Source organism: Condylostylus longicornis, unplaced genomic scaffold (assembly GCF_029603195.1).
Source record: "Condylostylus longicornis isolate FDR11 unplaced genomic scaffold, ASM2960319v2 ptg000072l, whole genome shotgun sequence".
In the NCBI taxonomy this organism is placed as follows: domain Eukaryota; kingdom Metazoa; phylum Arthropoda; class Insecta; order Diptera; family Dolichopodidae; genus Condylostylus; species Condylostylus longicornis.
Window position 1 is genome coordinate 2,663,338 of NW_026578040.1, and position 18,210 is coordinate 2,681,547.

At 26.0% G+C, this 18,210-nt stretch overlaps 3 protein-coding genes across 4 annotated transcripts in view; 2 read left to right on the forward strand and 1 right to left on the reverse strand.

The window, feature by feature from the left end:
• The first annotated feature begins 305 nt into the window (after nt 1–305).
• On the forward strand, nt 306–2,418 carry LOC129612469 (putative 1-acyl-sn-glycerol-3-phosphate acyltransferase acl-2). Of its 2 annotated transcripts, none has more exons than XM_055526075.1 (3): nt 306–695; nt 1,653–1,789; nt 1,863–2,418. In XM_055526075.1, the coding sequence occupies exons 1-3, from the start codon at nt 514–516 to the stop codon at nt 2,357–2,359; spliced, it is 816 nt and encodes a 271-aa protein (XP_055382050.1). In that variant the 5' UTR covers nt 306–513; the 3' UTR covers nt 2,360–2,418. The 2 variants fall into 2 exon arrangements, with proteins under 2 accessions (XP_055382050.1, XP_055382051.1); XM_055526076.1 differs by lacking the exon at nt 306–695 and adding an exon at nt 1,154–1,514.
• Nucleotides 2,397–17,445, reverse strand: LOC129612367 (putative 1-acyl-sn-glycerol-3-phosphate acyltransferase acl-1). The gene is made up of 3 exons (XM_055525926.1): nt 17,426–17,445; nt 2,963–3,096; nt 2,397–2,896 (listed from the first exon to the last, which is right to left on the reverse strand). The coding sequence occupies exons 1-3, from the start codon at nt 17,443–17,445 to the stop codon at nt 2,397–2,399; spliced, it is 654 nt and encodes a 217-aa protein (XP_055381901.1).
• LOC129612439 (putative 1-acyl-sn-glycerol-3-phosphate acyltransferase acl-2) overlaps nt 7,398–18,210 on the forward strand; it is a 30,432-nt gene continuing 19,619 nt past the window's right edge. Inside the window, exon 1 of the mRNA XM_055526028.1 lies at nt 7,398–8,807. The gene's annotated coding sequence lies outside the window, so the exon portion shown is untranslated. The remainder of the gene's footprint in view (nt 8,808–18,210) is intronic.

Below are 18,210 nucleotides of genomic sequence, written 5' to 3' on the forward strand. Positions count from 1 at the left end.
CAATATACAAAATACATACGTATTGAACTTATAAATGAGAAAAGACTAATTGCATATACATAAACATTATCTTTATACATACACGTACTTCAATTATTTACAAATTACCTTAATTCTTTTTTAATTAAATACATAAAAATACAACATATTTAAAAGCATACATATACTAAAATATTTTAAAACAATATACATGCCTATATATATCCATATATAATAAACTCATGTGCATAAAGTGTAATTAAAAATTGTTCTCTCTTTTTTATTTCGCATTTGCAAAAAAATTTCAGTATACGATCAGCCGCGAATCTGTTCTCGCGAATTTTTGCATTTCTTCTGTCCATACAATATTACTTTTTTATCGTTATTATTTTAAAGTTTATCAATTTATTAGTGAACTATAATTATAATATTTATAATGCAATATATATTCTTATGAAAATAAAAGAAATTAATCTAAAAATAGATAAGATTTTATTAAAAAAGTTATTAAATTAAAAAAAAATTATCGCAGCAATGACTATTTTTAATCCGTGGGTGTTTTCTATTTTGGCATTTTGCATTTTTTTATCTCCAAAAATATTACCGAGCGCTCCACGCTGTATTAAAATGTTCATTTATTTGTTAGCTTTAATTTGTATATCAATATGCTGCTTACCTTTTGTTATATGTAAAAAAAGGAGTAATAAAAACTGTTTGTAAGTATGATGAATAAATATATAAAACAGCGTGCAGAATAATAGCAGTACCCAAAAATTTTTAATACATAAATTACACATATATTTAAATATATGTGTACATTGTTAGAATCTAACTTATTATAATATTGACTCTTCCCCCAATTAGGTAAATTTACTTTTTTGCTTGTTTGTGTCGATGAATCATGAACTTGAAAATTTTTAGAAAACCTATAAGTGCATGTAGTTATTAAAATATGTACGTATAATATGTTCGATAAAGTAAATGTTAAGAATTAAAAATTAAAAATTTCTTTATGTACTTAATTCAGTTTCAATATATGTTAGGTATAGCAAACAATATTAGTAAATAAAATTCAATTTCATTTAAATATTTAATAAAATTAAACAACCAAAGAATGGTTTTTGAACTTTCTAAATATGGAACAATATTTTTTTTACCTTGCTTCACTTTAAGTCTAATGTGTCTTAATAATAATGAAATTGTAAGTCGATTTAGTTATGTCTGTTTGTCGGTGAGTTGTTGAAGCATTCATTTAAGAACGCAAAGAGCTATTTAAAATTTAACAAAAAAAAAAAAAATATGGACATTCGGTATAAGATACTAGTAGCAGGTTTTGCACCAAAACTACACAATATTTTTAAAATATATCAAAAATTTTAGCAAAATTAACTTTTTTACATCTTCGTATTTACTAACCACACAATTTGGATACTGAAAATATTGCAAATTAAACCGCGAAACAAATTAAATATACTAAGAACACAAGAATCTAACTAACGATCAAAAAAATTCTAAAAATTTGCCTTATCCTAAAAGTATGCATTTTTTGTGGTATAGTTTTTTGAAATTAATATTGCATATTTCGCTTTTTGTTTCTCCTAATACATTTTTCTGGCAAAGTTAAATGCATATTTAAACACTCATTTAAACATATAAAATTTGTTTTTCTACAGAATGGCATCCTGGTTGTGTGTACATTTTTGTAGAATATTTCTTGGTATTACAATGGAAATCAAAGGTCGTGAAAACCTACAGCAAAGTCATGGGAATGTTTTGATCATGAATCATCAAAGTTATTTCGATGTTTTAGGTAGGTGATATTATATTTTTGTGCACAAAAAAAGTATTAATTATTATTAAAATACCGTTATTTACATTTATAGCAATTTCGTATATTTGGCCTGTAATTGACAACATAACTGCTGTGGCAAAAAAACAACTTCTATATGTCCCATTTTTTGGCATTGGCTTATGGAAGAGTGGCTTTTTATTTATCGATCGAAAAAATAGATCCCAATCAATTAATACACTCAATACAGAATCTAAAGCAATAAATGAGAAGAACTGTAAAATATTAGTATTCCCGGAAGGAACATGCAATAGTGAAGAAACTTTATTACCATTTAAAAAAGGACCTTTTTATATGGCAATACAATGTAGTTGTCCGATTCAGCCAATAATTGTAACCCATTACGACTGGTTACATAAAGATTTTAGAGAAAGCAAAGCTGTTATTAATATACTTCCAGAAATTTCAACTAAAGACTATGAAAAGGAAAATGTTAATGAATTAATAGAAATGTGTCAAAACAAATTGCAGAAGGAATACGATCAAATAAATTTAGAATTTAGAAATAACCAGAAATATAATATTAAATAAAACTATTTATTAAAACCAGTATACGATTCAATCAATTTTACTGGACCTGATCTCTTTCATCAATTTCTTTATTTAACTTATCACATTCCATCTGTAATGTATCCTGGCAGTATTGAATCAATTCATGAATATTCTCTTCATTGAAGTTTTCAATTGGCATTGCAGGCAAAATTTTAGTTAAAGCATTGATTGTTGTTTTAGGTTTATCCTTTCGGTACCATTCATACTGTGAGTTTGCGATCATTAATATAGGTAATCTATATTCCAAGGCTAATTTGAAAGGTGCTCTTTTGAATGGAAGTAATTTTCGTTTTAAATTTCTAGTACCTTCGATAAATACAGCAAAATGTACAACTTGATCTTTGTTACTATTTAGTACGCTACGATAAGTTTCAATAGTTTCATTTCGATCTTGACGATTGATAAATATAAAACATTCTATTAAAGAAAGAAAATAACCCAAAACCGGTATTTCTTTTAATTCCTTTTTAACTACAACTACAGTTTTCCAAAACAACGGAAATGCCTTGTATAAACCTAAAAATTAAAACTACAATTATATTATATATAAGACATTTTTGACAATATTTGTTTCGGTTAAACCTGCTGCATCAATGATACTCTGATGAGGCCCAATTATTAAACAGCTCTTGTCTTTAGGGATATTTTTAATACCACGAATTTCAAAATCAATTCCGAATAGTGTACTTACTTGAGAAAATAGGCGACTACAAACCCTTAAAAAATAAATATATTCTTCAAAAATTTTCCGATTAATAAAAAATTTAAAAAAAATAAAAATACATTAAAAACTCTTTTTGGTTCTTATCCTTAAAATAACAAATTCCAGGAATAACAAAAATTATGAATAAAAATATTTGTGCCAATAACCAAAAAATTGTTTTTAAAATAATTATAAAATAAACTAAATTATTTTTAAAAGATGTCATCTTCTCAAAATTCAAATCAACATTAAAATATAGCACACGAAAATTGAGTCAAAAAGATACAGAAACATAACTTGTGTTAACCTATCACCCTAATAAAATGACTTAAATTGCTAAAATTCTCAACTTCTTTTTTAATATTTAAAATAAAAAAGGTTTTATTGCTCATTAAAACTAAGTTATTCCACTACCACTATACGAAATTTTTTGATTATGATATAAAAAAAATCAGAAATTATAAGGTTAAAAATATAAAGTAGAATTTTAAGATAGAAAAGATCATGTATGAAATACTTATGAAACAACATGAAATACAACATGTGGCCATTTCTAAGAAAATATGTAACGGTATCTTGAAAGTCTGTCGATATTTGACATGATTTTTTTGAGATCTTCAATATTTCAATACACAAAAAAACTACTGATGTGGTCAGCATATAACGGACTGCATTGTATATTGCGATATAAATGAAACGCAGATATTAATTTTTGATGAAAGCAGATTCAGACAAACTTCATGCAAAATACATATATTAATATATATCTCAAAATAGTTTTTTTCGGATTTGGTCTAGGACATAATAAAATAAAACCAACTCCTTCTTTTGTAGTATGCAATTTTTCAGCCTGATGTTATCGAAATTTTGAGATTGAAAAATAGGTTAATATTCAACGCACCAAATTTATCAATCGTTTGAACATAATTTTTATTACAAAATAAACTAATAGCGAATCAAGTTTAATCCTTCGAATAAACCAGCAAATTGATTAGTTAATTCCTGAAGGGTAACTTCCTTCCTATAAAGATTAGAAACATATCGAGAAACAAGTTTCAAAAAGAGTCCAAAAGAGAAAGAAAAGAAATCAAATACAATATTAAAAAAACACCAAGAATTCATTTTTCGGAATTTGTTTGCAAATAAATAATTTATATAACGAAAAATTATACACTTATAATGCAATTATATTATGTATCATAAAATTTTAAATATTAATCTATTTTAATATGTTTCTACTAATTAAAATCTTAAACTGAAAATCTTATATTATAATTCTTTTACAAACATATTATATGGTCACTCTAAAACGTATAACAGAATTTTTGAAATGATTAACAATAAACAACAAACGATAAAACTTAACGCATGTCATAGAATAAAAGTGGAAACGATAAGAAGCTTTATATTTTCTCTCCATATATTTCACGATATGCCACACCACCACACCACGCAACAGTATTATTATTCTCTTACTTATTTTACAATAAATTTATATATAGACAAAAATATACGTATCTTCTACAGCTACATTATATATTTACGTTTGCCGTTTGTTAGTCTTTCATAAAATAAAACTCTCTCTGAAATTAAAGCTTAAAATGTTATCTCATTCTTTTTTCTTTTAATTTAATTGTAAACAATTTTGATATTATATTATATGTACATAATATGTACATCAACATAATGTATTTTATAAATATAATGATGGTAAAATACGATTTAAATCACATAAATATAATTATCAGGAAAACGAAAATAAAACAAAAGTTCAAGTGTAAATATGTTTAGATAGTTTGTTGACTGTAATCCAAATGCAACAAAAAAAAAAAAACAAACTTATTTTATACGCAACAACTATTCGCATAGAATTTTTATAAATAAAACAATAAATTTAAACATCTATAATTTTATATAAAGTACATGTGCATTTTATAGATCTATATATAGGTTTAGAAATTTTTCATATTTATTCATTGTAAGTACATTATGTATATATAATGCATATAATATATTCACATGTATGTATAACTCATATTAAATATAATGCAAATGGAATACAAATTCATTCAAAATCATTCTTCAAAAACGGAAAAGCAGCAACATAAAATTGAAAATTACACATCACTTAAAAAAATTTGCATTCTAAGAAAAATATTTCTTAAAATTGTTATTTTTGTGAATTATTATTTAACCTTCAAAAATATGATTTGTTTTTAAATTTGTAAAGAAAAATAAGATTTTGTATACATGAAAAATGTACTATATCCAATCATTATTCTCATTTGTGTACTGTATAACATTTTCTTATATGTACTAAAAGTATTATACTAAAAGCTGTAGATAACAGAGTTCGAGTACATAATACATAAAAAAAAATCTGATGTGGTCAGCACATAACCGACCGCATTGTGTATTGTCTAGTTAAATGAAAGTGTTACAGAATATTATAAAAATGTCTGTTAAATACTTCGTTCCAATTTTTAGGACATTAGTAAGCTTATAGTTAACATACTTAGAAAAATGTAAATTTGGCTCTTAGTAGAGTTTTGCTTTGTGCTACCCGAATTCCCTGAAATGCTCGCCAGTTAGTTTCGGTAACAACCAGAACTCAAATATCAAATTTCAAGAAATTCCATAAATTTGTTCTGCGGATATGGTGAAAAATGTAAAATCGGCCCGCAAATCAGTTCTCGAGCCCTGATCTTTCCAAAAAAGTTATATGTTCATTGGTTTAATATTCGGAATTCATATATTAAATTTCAATGAAATCGGTTGATTATTTCTCTTTATATACACAAAAGTGTATGTTTGGCCCGTAGTAAACGTCTAGTTGCCGATGCCTGATCTTTCCAAAAAATTTACATGTTCATTGTTTTAATACGAGGAATTCATGTATTAAATTTCAATGAAATCGGTTGATTATTTCTCTTTATATACACAACAATGTATATTTGGCCCGTAGTAAACGCCCAGTTGCTGATGCCTGATTTCTTCCAAAAGTTAGGAATTTTTGCGTATGATCGAGCAAAGCTTATATATGAAATTTCAAGTAAATCGGTTGAATACTTTCTTCAAAATGGTGAGAAATGTAAAATCGGCCCGCTAAAAAGTGCAGTTCCCGAGGCCTGATATATACCAAAAGTTGATCGATCCGTGCCATGGTGGAAACAAACTTACATATAAAATTTCATCAAAATCGGTTCAGCCGAACTTGAGATACACGCGTGCACACACAGACCGTCAGACCGACAGACCGACAGAACGACAGACCGACAGGTTGCTAAAAATAGTTTATTTACACTTCCCTACTATGGAGAAGTACGTTCCCACCGAAAACTCGATATGCAAAATTTGTTGCCATCACATAACCTACCTATTGTTTACACAATACGGTCGGTAAAAAGTCAAATGATTGTGCATCTAATTAACTTTACTTATTATAGTAATTGTAGTAGAGATTACTACTTTGCATATAAACATTATGAAACTCTTATTTAAGGTAAAAAGTTTATTTAATTTTTCCTTTGACATCATAAAATATTGAACAAAATTTTTATTTAAAAATTTACAAAAGTTCTACAAAAATTGATTTAACTACATACACAAAAATTTAAAAAAATTTTCAAAAGTTTTCCAGATTTTAAAGCTATATATAATGCCATATATATCTATCAGGCCGCCAAGTAATTCAACGAAATTTTAATGTTTTATGTTTTCAAAGTATGCCGATTGAAATATTTTTTTATTTTTGTGAAATTTTTGAGTTTTCTTTATGATTCTCATTTTATGGTGCTTTTAAGAGAAATTTCATTTTATTAAGCAACAAAATTTAAACATCCAAAATTTAATTTTGGATGTTTCAATGGTAATTGAATTGACCGCATGTAAACAATTCATGGTAATTATGACAATTACTATAGAAAGCAATGTGAAGAACAATTTGCCGACAATATCTACTCCTTCGTACCTTTGTACGGTAGGTCACTGGTTTCAATTCAGTTCGAAAATTTTTTTTTAATATTTCATCCTCAATTCGTCGTATTGGGTACGTCATCCATCTGTTCTGCATTTGTATTAAGGGATTTTGATTATTTATTTTCATAAGAAATTATGAAAATTTTCTGAATATAACAGTGTTATTACTACATATTTGTTTTGTCTCAACAGCAATACTTATATAAATTTGGAGCATGTGTATAGACGAAATAGAATTGATTTTTATTAAAATTTTGTATACCGGGTTAAAATTAAATATTGAAATATAGAAGAAAAAAAATTACATAAAAAGGTACAATTTTTTATTGAAAAACTCAGTCGGTCAGTCAGCTGAGAGAATTTCAAATATAAAGAAATTTGTTACGGGTATAAAATAAATTTTGAAAAATTCAATAATTTGAAGTTTTGTTTTTTATTTTTTTTTTTTATTTTTTCACTACAAAAAATAAACATTCAGAATATATGTACATATGTAAAAAAAAATAATTATTTCTTTTTTATATTTTATTATTAAAGTTTAAATATGAAAATATATTAAAATTTTATCATTCCAAAATAAAGTGATTATCAAAATTGTTCTTAATTAACCAAGTTATTATTAAAATGGGTTGCTGTTTTGTTACCTACTCAATACTCAATCCAAAACAGAAAACTGTTCTATTACAATAACTAAGTAACCTCTATGTTTGTTTATTAAAAAAATTAACATATTAAAATAATATTATAAATGAAAATAATTTTTCGTAAAAACAAAATTCTTTTATTGAAAATTGATAAAATATTGAAAAATTTTTAACAAAAAGGCAGAAATCTTTTATTTATCATGTAGCACAATTTTTTTCGCACAAAAACTGCATTGATTAGGGAGTAAATGAAAGAAAGAATTCTTCTATATTTTAAAAGTGATATTAAAAAGAATAATAAAAAAACAAAACTGTCAAGTGTTAAAGAGTGTGTGCTTTTTTCAAAAAAAAATTGTCATAAAGGATAATTCATTTAAAAGTACAAAAGGTATATAATATAATACACACAAGCTCAAAAAGTTTTGATTAAAAAAAAAAAAAAAACAAATAAAAAGTAATTTGATCTAAACTAAAAAATCTACAAAAATCGGTGCAAACCGCGTTTAAAGCAGTTCATTAGACTCTTTTTTTTTATCAAAATTCTTTTTTTTTACAATAAAGTATTATATAAAAGACGTTTAAATATTTATAGACTTGTTTTTTGTACAAAAAAACTTTTAGATTCCTGCCTATACTAACTAAGATATCGACCTAACGCATAAATATTAACTATTAAAAAAAGAATAGAAAGCACATACATATGTGCATACCTACAATTTTGGAAAAAACGAATACTTATTTCAAACCGCCCACCACAATTTTTTAGCACATACAAAATCAAAAGTAATAAATTCATCAAACGAAATTTTAATAAAATTCTTAAAAGAAATATTGAAATTAGCTTTGTTGAAAATTCAATAAGAAAAGAAAACCAATATTTTATATTTAATTAATTAGGAAAAAAAATTTATATAAACTGCACTTTTCTTACATTTTTTGTATATGAGTTCAGAAATATTAATACGATAAAAGATATAAGAACAAAACAAGGATAACTATTAAATTTATGAAACAATAATATTTAAATTAATTAATATAGAAAAAGAGCAATATTTACAAGTTTACGCATATAGGAAAATAGAATACTACAAAAAAATTATAGGTAAGTTACGGAATTACTTTAACTTAATTTATATACGCTTTTTATATAAATCTTGTATATAAAACTTTTACAGAATTTTTGATTTGATTTTGATGAATATTGAAAATTAATACTTTTTGATGAGTTTTAAAAGGACAAAAAGGATATACATACGAACGTCATTATAATATTGTTATCTTATAACAGCAATATAAAAATGACATTTCTAATTAAAATTTTGTACCGTGATTTCGTCATACAACAAAAAAACATTTACTTAAATTGCTTTAAAATGTTTTTATATTAAAGAAATACTCGTAGTACAAACACTAAGCGATAAAGTGATCAACAAATACAGATAATTACAATATTAACAGGAATATGTATATATTTATGTACTCCAATCTCCAATACTTTATCAAGTTTCTATTCAAAATAATTGTATTAATCACTGAAGGCCCATCATGTTTTTTCGTAGATCAAAATTTTAAAAATGATATTTAAAAACATGTTAATTTATTTTAAAAAATATTTCAGAATTTTATTGTTGAGTGTCGTTTTATTAAATGTCAATTTACGAATAACAAAAAAGCAATTCTTAAACATTTCCAAACTACAAAATAAAAATCATACATATACATATGTATACATATATGTATTTTTGTTAATTTTTTACAATTATTATACATCGAAAATTTCATTCGGTTGTTCACAAGCTGAAGGAAAACAATTTTTTGCACTAATATATCAATGAGTAAAAACCCTTAATAACATATTACACGTGCGGATTGAAATCAGCTGAAATGATAGTTTCCAGTAAAAAATTCTAAGAATTATAAACAAGCAAATAAATTTGTTTCAAATGGGTAATTCAAATTCAAAATATAATTAGGGTTTTCAAAGTTTGATATATCAGTGCAAAAAAAGGAAGAAGAATAGTGATTTAACGATGAACTAAAGAACGACCGATGAAAAATTCCGATGTAAAAATGCAATAATTATTGACAATCATATGTTTTTAGCACTTTTCCAAAAAAATTTTTGAAAAAAGTGCTTATTAGTTTCACTCTGTCCGTCCGTCCGTCCGTCCGTCCGTCCTTGGACACTTTTTTTGTTTACAAAACTTCTACACCCTTTAAGATAGAAAGCTGAAATTTCATACGTACATAGATCTTTACTAGAAACTTATTTCCGTAGAACAAAATTTTTACCTATCTCCCCCCCTCTAGAAGTTATACCCCCCCAAAACCCTAAAAATGGCCTTTTTTAAATATTTGTTGCAATGAAACCATAAGCATTTTTGAAATTTTGCAAACGCAGAAAGGCAGTGGCTTGCTTCCCCTAGCGCGTTATACTATAGTTAAACTTTAGAAAAACAAAATGGCCGTTCAAATTTACCGTTATCTAAAGTCCTTTTTTGCCAAATTTTTGATGTCATTTTTCTTCTAGACCCCAGCCTGTAGAAGCTTGAAATTTTAGGAGCTTTTAGACATTAACAAATAGTTCATTTCGTTAGAAGAAAATTTTTTTCCATCTCCACCCCCTCTCAAGTTATCACCTCTTGAAATTTGTAAAATTTGAATTTTTGACACCTTATATTTCCAAAACCGCAAGCTTTTCCAAATTTTTATAAACGCAAAAAGCTAACGGTAAATTCCATGAAATTAAAAAATATAATTATTTCTCTTAACTCACACAATTAACCCTTAAAATCGAGCATTATGTTAACCCCTTTTTATATTAATTTTTGCTTTATTTCAAACACTGCATATATGCGTCATCCTAAATATATGCAATTCTAGAAATAGTTTTGTATATGAATGAAAATAATTTTAATAGTTTGATAGGTATACATAGACTGTATTTAAAAGCAGAATTTTCACTTGTTGAAGGGAAAAGTGCTACAATACAAACCATTGGTGTGACCCAACTTTATTTATTCTATAGTTCGGAAATATTTGAGAAAATTTATTTGGAAATGTTGTAGAAAAATTTTATACAAAAAATACTAAAAAACTAAATAATTATTATTGCTATACAATACTATTGTCGTAAAATGTTTCATTTCCAGTTTTATTCACAAACTAACCATTAATAATAAACACCAAAAAAAAAATTTTAAAAACATTTTTTTTAAATTGAGCAAATTTGTAGTAGTGAAAAAAATATTTTTTACGTATATATAGACAAATATAAATAGTGTAAAGTTTTGCTCTGATCCGTCAATACATCGACTTTTTATACCACCTTGTGAAAACACATAATACTCGTATGTAATTTGGAAATTAAATTGTTTGTGTTATAAGAAATTTTGAATGCATTTTAAAAATGCTTTTTAACAGTCAAAAATTTTTTCTAATTGGTATTTTTGAACATATTTGGCAAAAAATGTTTTAAGGAATAATAAATAGAAGAAGATTTCAAATATAATGAAAAATTAAAGAAAAAACGAGAAAAAATAGAGTTGACCGTGTCAACTCTGTCATACCCGTACGAATTTGTTATTCTATGTGCGAAAAAATATGTCATACCTAACTATAGAAAAGACTATCACTTTAAGTTGCCATATTACCATATTAATATATGCAAAATTTCAGTATTGTGTTTTTAATATTTTCTTAGATATGGCCAAAATACTGTTGAAGTTGTGTGACAGCTACCAGAAGGAGCCAAGCAATTTCAACGACTTTTATCAAACACCTTGGCCCCACTTATGTATTGGTCTGTACGCAATTTCAATACCACGGCTTTTATATTTTCTAAGGTATAACCAAATAACTTTTGAAATTGTATGACAGCTACCAGAAGGAGCCAAGCAATTTCAATGACTTTTCTTAAGCACATCGGCCTTACTAAAATATTCGCTTGTGTGAAATTTCAATACCACAGTTTGGATAGTTTCTGAGATGTAGTAAACTAAATTTTGAAGTTGTATGGCAGATACCCGAAACAGTACCCCGATCGTGTCCAATTTTAATTGGAGTCTGGCACTTACTACAATAAATTATACGTGAAAATTTGATGAGCTTAGCTCAATTAGTTTTTATGTTATCGCTGGGGCGGACGGACGGACGGACAGACAAAGCTAAATCGACTCAGAATTCGACGTTGATCAAAAACATACACTTAAGTCTATATCTCAGGACGTTATTTCTTAGCGTTAAAACGATAAGACAAATTTCGAACATACGTTCGCACGGGTATAATTATTGGATTGGAGCTCATAAAATGTGTTTCCATGTAAAAATATATTGAAAACATATAAGTATGTGCAATATATGCTAAAAAAATATGTACATTTGCATGCGTATTTACATAAAATACACAATATCTGTTATGAAAGTAATTTAATGATTTTGAATTTCTTTGAAATATTTCACTATTGATAGATTTCATCGAATGTACCCACATATGTTATACATAGCTAGTGTTTGTATAATACAATTCAGATTTATATTTAAATGGCATAATTTAGTATTATTAATTACGACTTAAAATGTTTAAATTTTTAAATTTCTTACATAATATTAGTTGCGTTGCGAAATTAACTTATTATAGCAGTCTTATTTAAGAGGTGGTTTATGTTATTTAAACCAACAACTTAAGATTACATATATTCGGTCATACTATTACACACTGATTCGGTAATGAATAGAATATTATACAATCATCGTCTAGAAAATCGAAAATCGGTAAAACTTTTGTTCAAAAGTTGGTGTCAAAGCTCTACGGTTTTCGAAATATAGGAATTTAAAGAAAATTTGCTTGTACTTTCTCTTACCATCTAGTCTCCGATAAATATGACTTTCGAGCGAAATTTTTTTGAAGAAGCGGATCAAATTCTTTAAGACAAGGTATGACGAATTTCTCACCCCTTGTAGTTTCCGAATAGCAAGAATTAAAAAATTTTTTTTTGTTTTCTTTATTCTCACAATCTTACAAAAATCTTTTTAAAATCTCTTCATCCCGGAAACCATTGAGATTTGGCACCTATAACTTTGAGCAAAAATTAGCCTAATTTTTGATGCTCTAAAAGTCTAAGCGATGGTTTATATACCATATAGTTTATATGGTAACTTCCATATAAACTCAAACACGGGTTAAATACTTTTACTGGGTTATCATATCACTTAAGGCGTTTGTCCAAATTTTCGACATAGTATTAAAATTTTTGAGGTTCAATTAAATTAATTGAATAATTCAATTCATTATGTATTATTTAATTAATTATATAATTTAAATTTATTTAATTGAACCATTATCTCGATTCCTTCCAAAACAAGAATCAGTGCTGGTATTCATCACTGCTTAAATTAATTTTGAGATATCAGTGTAAGTGCTGACAAGGCTGATTTTCTGCCAATTAAGTCAAAGCCCTTCTCTTAACAAGAACATAATATGTCTATAATTTAGGTCATTTTTTCTTAACTTTGCAAATAAAGAAGTAAGTTTCAGTAAGTACGTTACAAATAACATTGGTACTCATTATGTAGTCATTTTTACAAGTGCAATTTTGATGCAGATTCTATTAAATTTCACTGTCTAATAGAATGATAGTATTTCCCATTATCGCCTTGTTTTGAATATTCCAAATTTTTTTTACAAATTTTAACATTATCATTATGCCGAGCAGATTTAATTTCCTATTTATAGCAAAAATAACTTCAACATATTTTGTTTAAGCTAATGCCTGGAGCTCGTAATTCGTTTAAAATCGACTACTTAATACTCCCCAAATCTTTAATCGTATATGTATTAATTTTTATTGAAGTAGTTCCACAAAGTCATAACTCATACTTTTTTATTTCGCAAGTTAAATATGTGAGAAGCTTTTCGAATTTTAATAGCCTTCATTTTTATTTTTAATTTTTTTATTTTTTACCCTCGAAAATTTTCTTTGTACTTAGCGTATGAAAAAGCAAAGTTTTCGTACATGATTAATTTAATATTTAGTCTCTTTTATTTAATAAAAGTCTATTAAATCTAATTTAAAAAATTCTTTCCTTTTTTTTTGGAAAGTTAAACATTTTTGATGTTGTTCTATATACTTACTATACGTATTTGTCTACAAATTACTCAAGGTTAATTAAAAGAACTAAATTTAATAGTACGAGTAGAACAAGTAACAAATTTTTAAATAAATGATTTTTGACCCAGATTTCAATGGATAAAATACAAAATATATTGTAATTTTTACAAAATCATGAAAATTAATTAAAGTTGAAACTTATTAATTTATAAATAAATTGAATTATGTAAATTCGGTTTGAATAACTTTCTTTATTACATAAAATACAAGACCGTTAAAAGATTATACAATTGGACAATTATGTAAACCATGTTATGCGAAACGAGAAAAAATTGAGTTGACCTTGTCAACTCTGTGATACCCATACGAATTTGTTATCCTATGTACGAATAAATATGCCATAATTGACTATGGGATAGACTATGACTTTAAGTTGCCGTATTACCATATTAATTTATGCAAAATTTCAGCACTATGTGTTTTTCAAAATACTGTGTGTGCCAAACTACTATTAAAGTTGTATGGCAGCTACCAGAAAGAGCCAAAAAATTATAACGAATTTTATCAAGCACATCGGCCCTACTAATATATTTGCTTATGTGAAATTTCAACACCACAGCTTTTATAGTTTCTGAGATATGGCCAAATAACTTTTGAAGTTGTATCGCAGCTACCCGAACCGGTACTCCGATCATGTCCAATTTAAATAGATTTCTGGCACTTACTACAATAAATCATTTGTGAAAATTTGGTGAACTTAGCTCAATTAGTTTTTTAATTATCGTTGGGATGGACGGACGGACGGTGGGACAGACAAAGCTAAATCGACTCAGAATTTGACGCTGATCAAAAACATACATTATAAACATACAGAATTTGACGCTGATCAAAAACATTCATTATACCCGTACGAACGTATGTCATAATAATACACATTCATTATACCCGTACGAACGTATGGGTATAATGAATGTAATGTTATATAAAATTATAAGTGGAATATAAGTGCTAAATACTATATTAGAAGTTTATATATGTATATATTTGAGTTTATTTACACTAATAGTTAACTAAGTTTTTAATACCTATATTTCAACAAGAAATCTTTTTATCAATTAAATGTAAAATAACAAATTTATACGGAAATCAGCTCTTTGGAAAACTCAAAACAAAAAATAAATGATTTTTATTAATATTTCTCAGGATTTCAACATAACTATATTAAATCAATCTTATAGTGTATGTACATACATAAGTATGTAATAAAAATATTGTGGCTATATTTCTGATTATCGAATCCCTAAATCAGGCATGTCAAACTCAAACTTTAATAATTTCGATTTCTCGAAGTATTTGCTTTAATATAGAATCGCATAGCATTTCGATTTTAATTACAAATTTGCATTAAGTGGTTGAATATCAACAGAAAATGAAAAAGTAAATAAGTTAAATTCATTTTGACGTCTATTAAAACCTAAAAATCTTCTTCAAATTGCTGAAATTGTTGTTTTTCTTGTTTAAGTTCATCTTTAATTTAAAAAAAAATCGAAAATGATTGCCCATGATACACATTCATTCTCTAATTGAATATTAAATTTCTTATTTAGCTTCTCTCTTTTATCAATACCCATACACGCATTACGTAAAGAAGAAAAGATGGAAATTTCGTTTTTCTACAAGGATTACATTTTCTTTTGTTTTTACATTTCATTGTTAACTTATACAGTACATTGTTTTTTAACAAAACAAAAAAAAAGTATTTCGGGCAAAAAGTACATCTAATTTATATGAGCATATTAAATATAATTTGAGTTAGAATGAAATTCAAACAAGTGCTATACAAATAAGAAATTTAACACTAAATATGGAATAGTGGGATGTTAAATCTAAAAAAATGTGAGTATTCATTTTGGAAAAGATTTTGGTTTAAAGTCAATTCAAATAGAGAAAAAACAGGTTCTTAAAACATATACCCTTATTATGATCGACGAAGCGAATGGATAGGCGAGTCTAATAGACTAAGCGAATCGAATGATATTTTAAATTATGGTCGGCGAATGCTTTCTTTCGCCAGATCCAAAATGTTGCTACTGCAAGACATCAGAAAACCTAACGGAAATAATAAGGTTAAAACCACACATATGTATGTACATTGTTTTTGCTTTTTTGCAAAAACAATTTTTCTATCCTTTAGCAATTACGTGTTCGTTTTTTCACGCTTAAATTAATATTAAACAATCAATATTTTTTACAATAATTTGTAGAATTTTGTGAATTTACTTTACAGATAGTTGAGATTTTTCCATTATATCACTATATATGCTATAATATCTAATAAAAAAACACTTATGTATTAATTTGATTTTTGCTTTCATTCGCCAAACTTGTCACACAGAATTTTCATTCAACAGATTTGATATTCATTCGCCTAAAATTTAGGCGCGTTCAACAAACATAATACCAAAAATTTATATTCGCCAAAAATATCATTCGCTTCGCCGATCATAATAAGGGCCATAATGTCAAAAGTTAAGTATTATATGCAACCATTTTATTTATGCAAACCTTTTTAAAAATATTTTTAGCAATTTTCAAATCTAAGCAATGCTATTGATTCCAATAAACTTCATTAAATTCAAAATTATGGATTACCTTGATAACCATAGTATTGTTTAACGCTAAACAAATGTATACTTTCCATTTAATCGTCACGTTTAAAGTATAATAAGAATAAAATATGTAAATAGAAAGGTGCTAATACTATTTGTATATTAAATTTTATTATATTAGTTTTAAAATTAATATATAATCAAGTTAAATTTAAATAAATATAACGAACAAAATAATGAAAATAATTGTATAACAATTTCAATAAGTATAACATGTTTTGAATTTTAAAAATCTCGAGAATGAAACCATTTTCAATTATAGTTAAAATCCTGGTCTAAGACAACAAAAATTGTCCAGAAAAACTTTTGTTTGACGTATTAGATATATGGGTTTCTCTTTGTAGATCGTATACGTTGTAGCAACTACATATTATGTAAAACATTTAAAAATTTACATAAAGTAAATTTTGTTAACGACACAATAAAAACATAAAACCGAAATTCGAAACGTTTTCAGACATAGAAGTTTAAAGACAAATGTATACAAAAATAAGTTAAATTGAAAACTAATTTTTTTTATACAATCCAGAGTACATACTGGATGTATTAGTATATACTTAAATAATATATACTTTTGTTAATGTATATGCACACATAATATTATGTTTATTTAAGTAGGGGATATGTCTATTTAAATTTCCAATGTAAAGTTGACAGTAATTCCCCGAAATAAAGATAATTCCCACTTGAAAGAAAAAGTGTAAGTAATTCGTTGAACCCTTCTAGGATAACATTTAATATAAAGATGAATAATGAATATAACAATGTATTTAAGCACACTTTTGTTAGATGAAGAAGTATGTCTGTTATATTAAAAAAATTGGAATTAATGCAGTAGTATATGTACATATATGTGAATGTAAACACTATTTTTCACTTCTATACTGAGAGAGAAAGTATTTTTTTATCGATCAATTTACAGAAACTAATGTTTGACTTACTTTTTATTACAACAAACCATGACTGTATTTTAACACGTATTTAAATGGAAATAAAATTTAGGTCTAAGCATACTTACATATTGAAAATTTGCTCAAACTATATTTTTTTTAGTGTCGGTGGAGAAGTTCACATATGCTTTCTCTCAATACATAAAATTGTACACCATTTTCACATCAACATAAAATATTATATTTGAAAACTACCAATACACGTATGTATATAAACTGTCTATCTATAACGTAGTTTAATATCCTATATTTCCCATGATTGCAAATATTATTTTTATTAACTATTACGTTAAATGCATTTAAATATTTAATATAAATAAAACTACGGCAGACTAGTCACCTACCTAGCTAACTCTATGATGCTATGAAACTAGGACATGATATCATGCACTAGCCCTATGCTGCTCCAAGGAGTGAAAAAGGAAAAAAAAACGTTAAATGCATAATATTAACATATCAAATAAAAAATTGCTTATCTAAGGTAAAGATCATATTTATCGTTTTCATGAAGCATTTTGTTCTATTAGTTTTGCTATGAAATTAAATGCATGTAGACGAAAAGTACGCTTTAGGTAATAAAAAATTTTTCAATATTTCATTTTAAATTGGACTCATTTTCAATTTTTCGTTTTAAATTGACGCAGTCGATAAAATCATTTTGGAGAAAATTCACATTTATATATATACATATTAATATAGTATTTCATCCTGCAACTCAAATTTTTCGGATCGTAAATTCTCATTACAATATGTTGTAATTACAATATGTTACAATA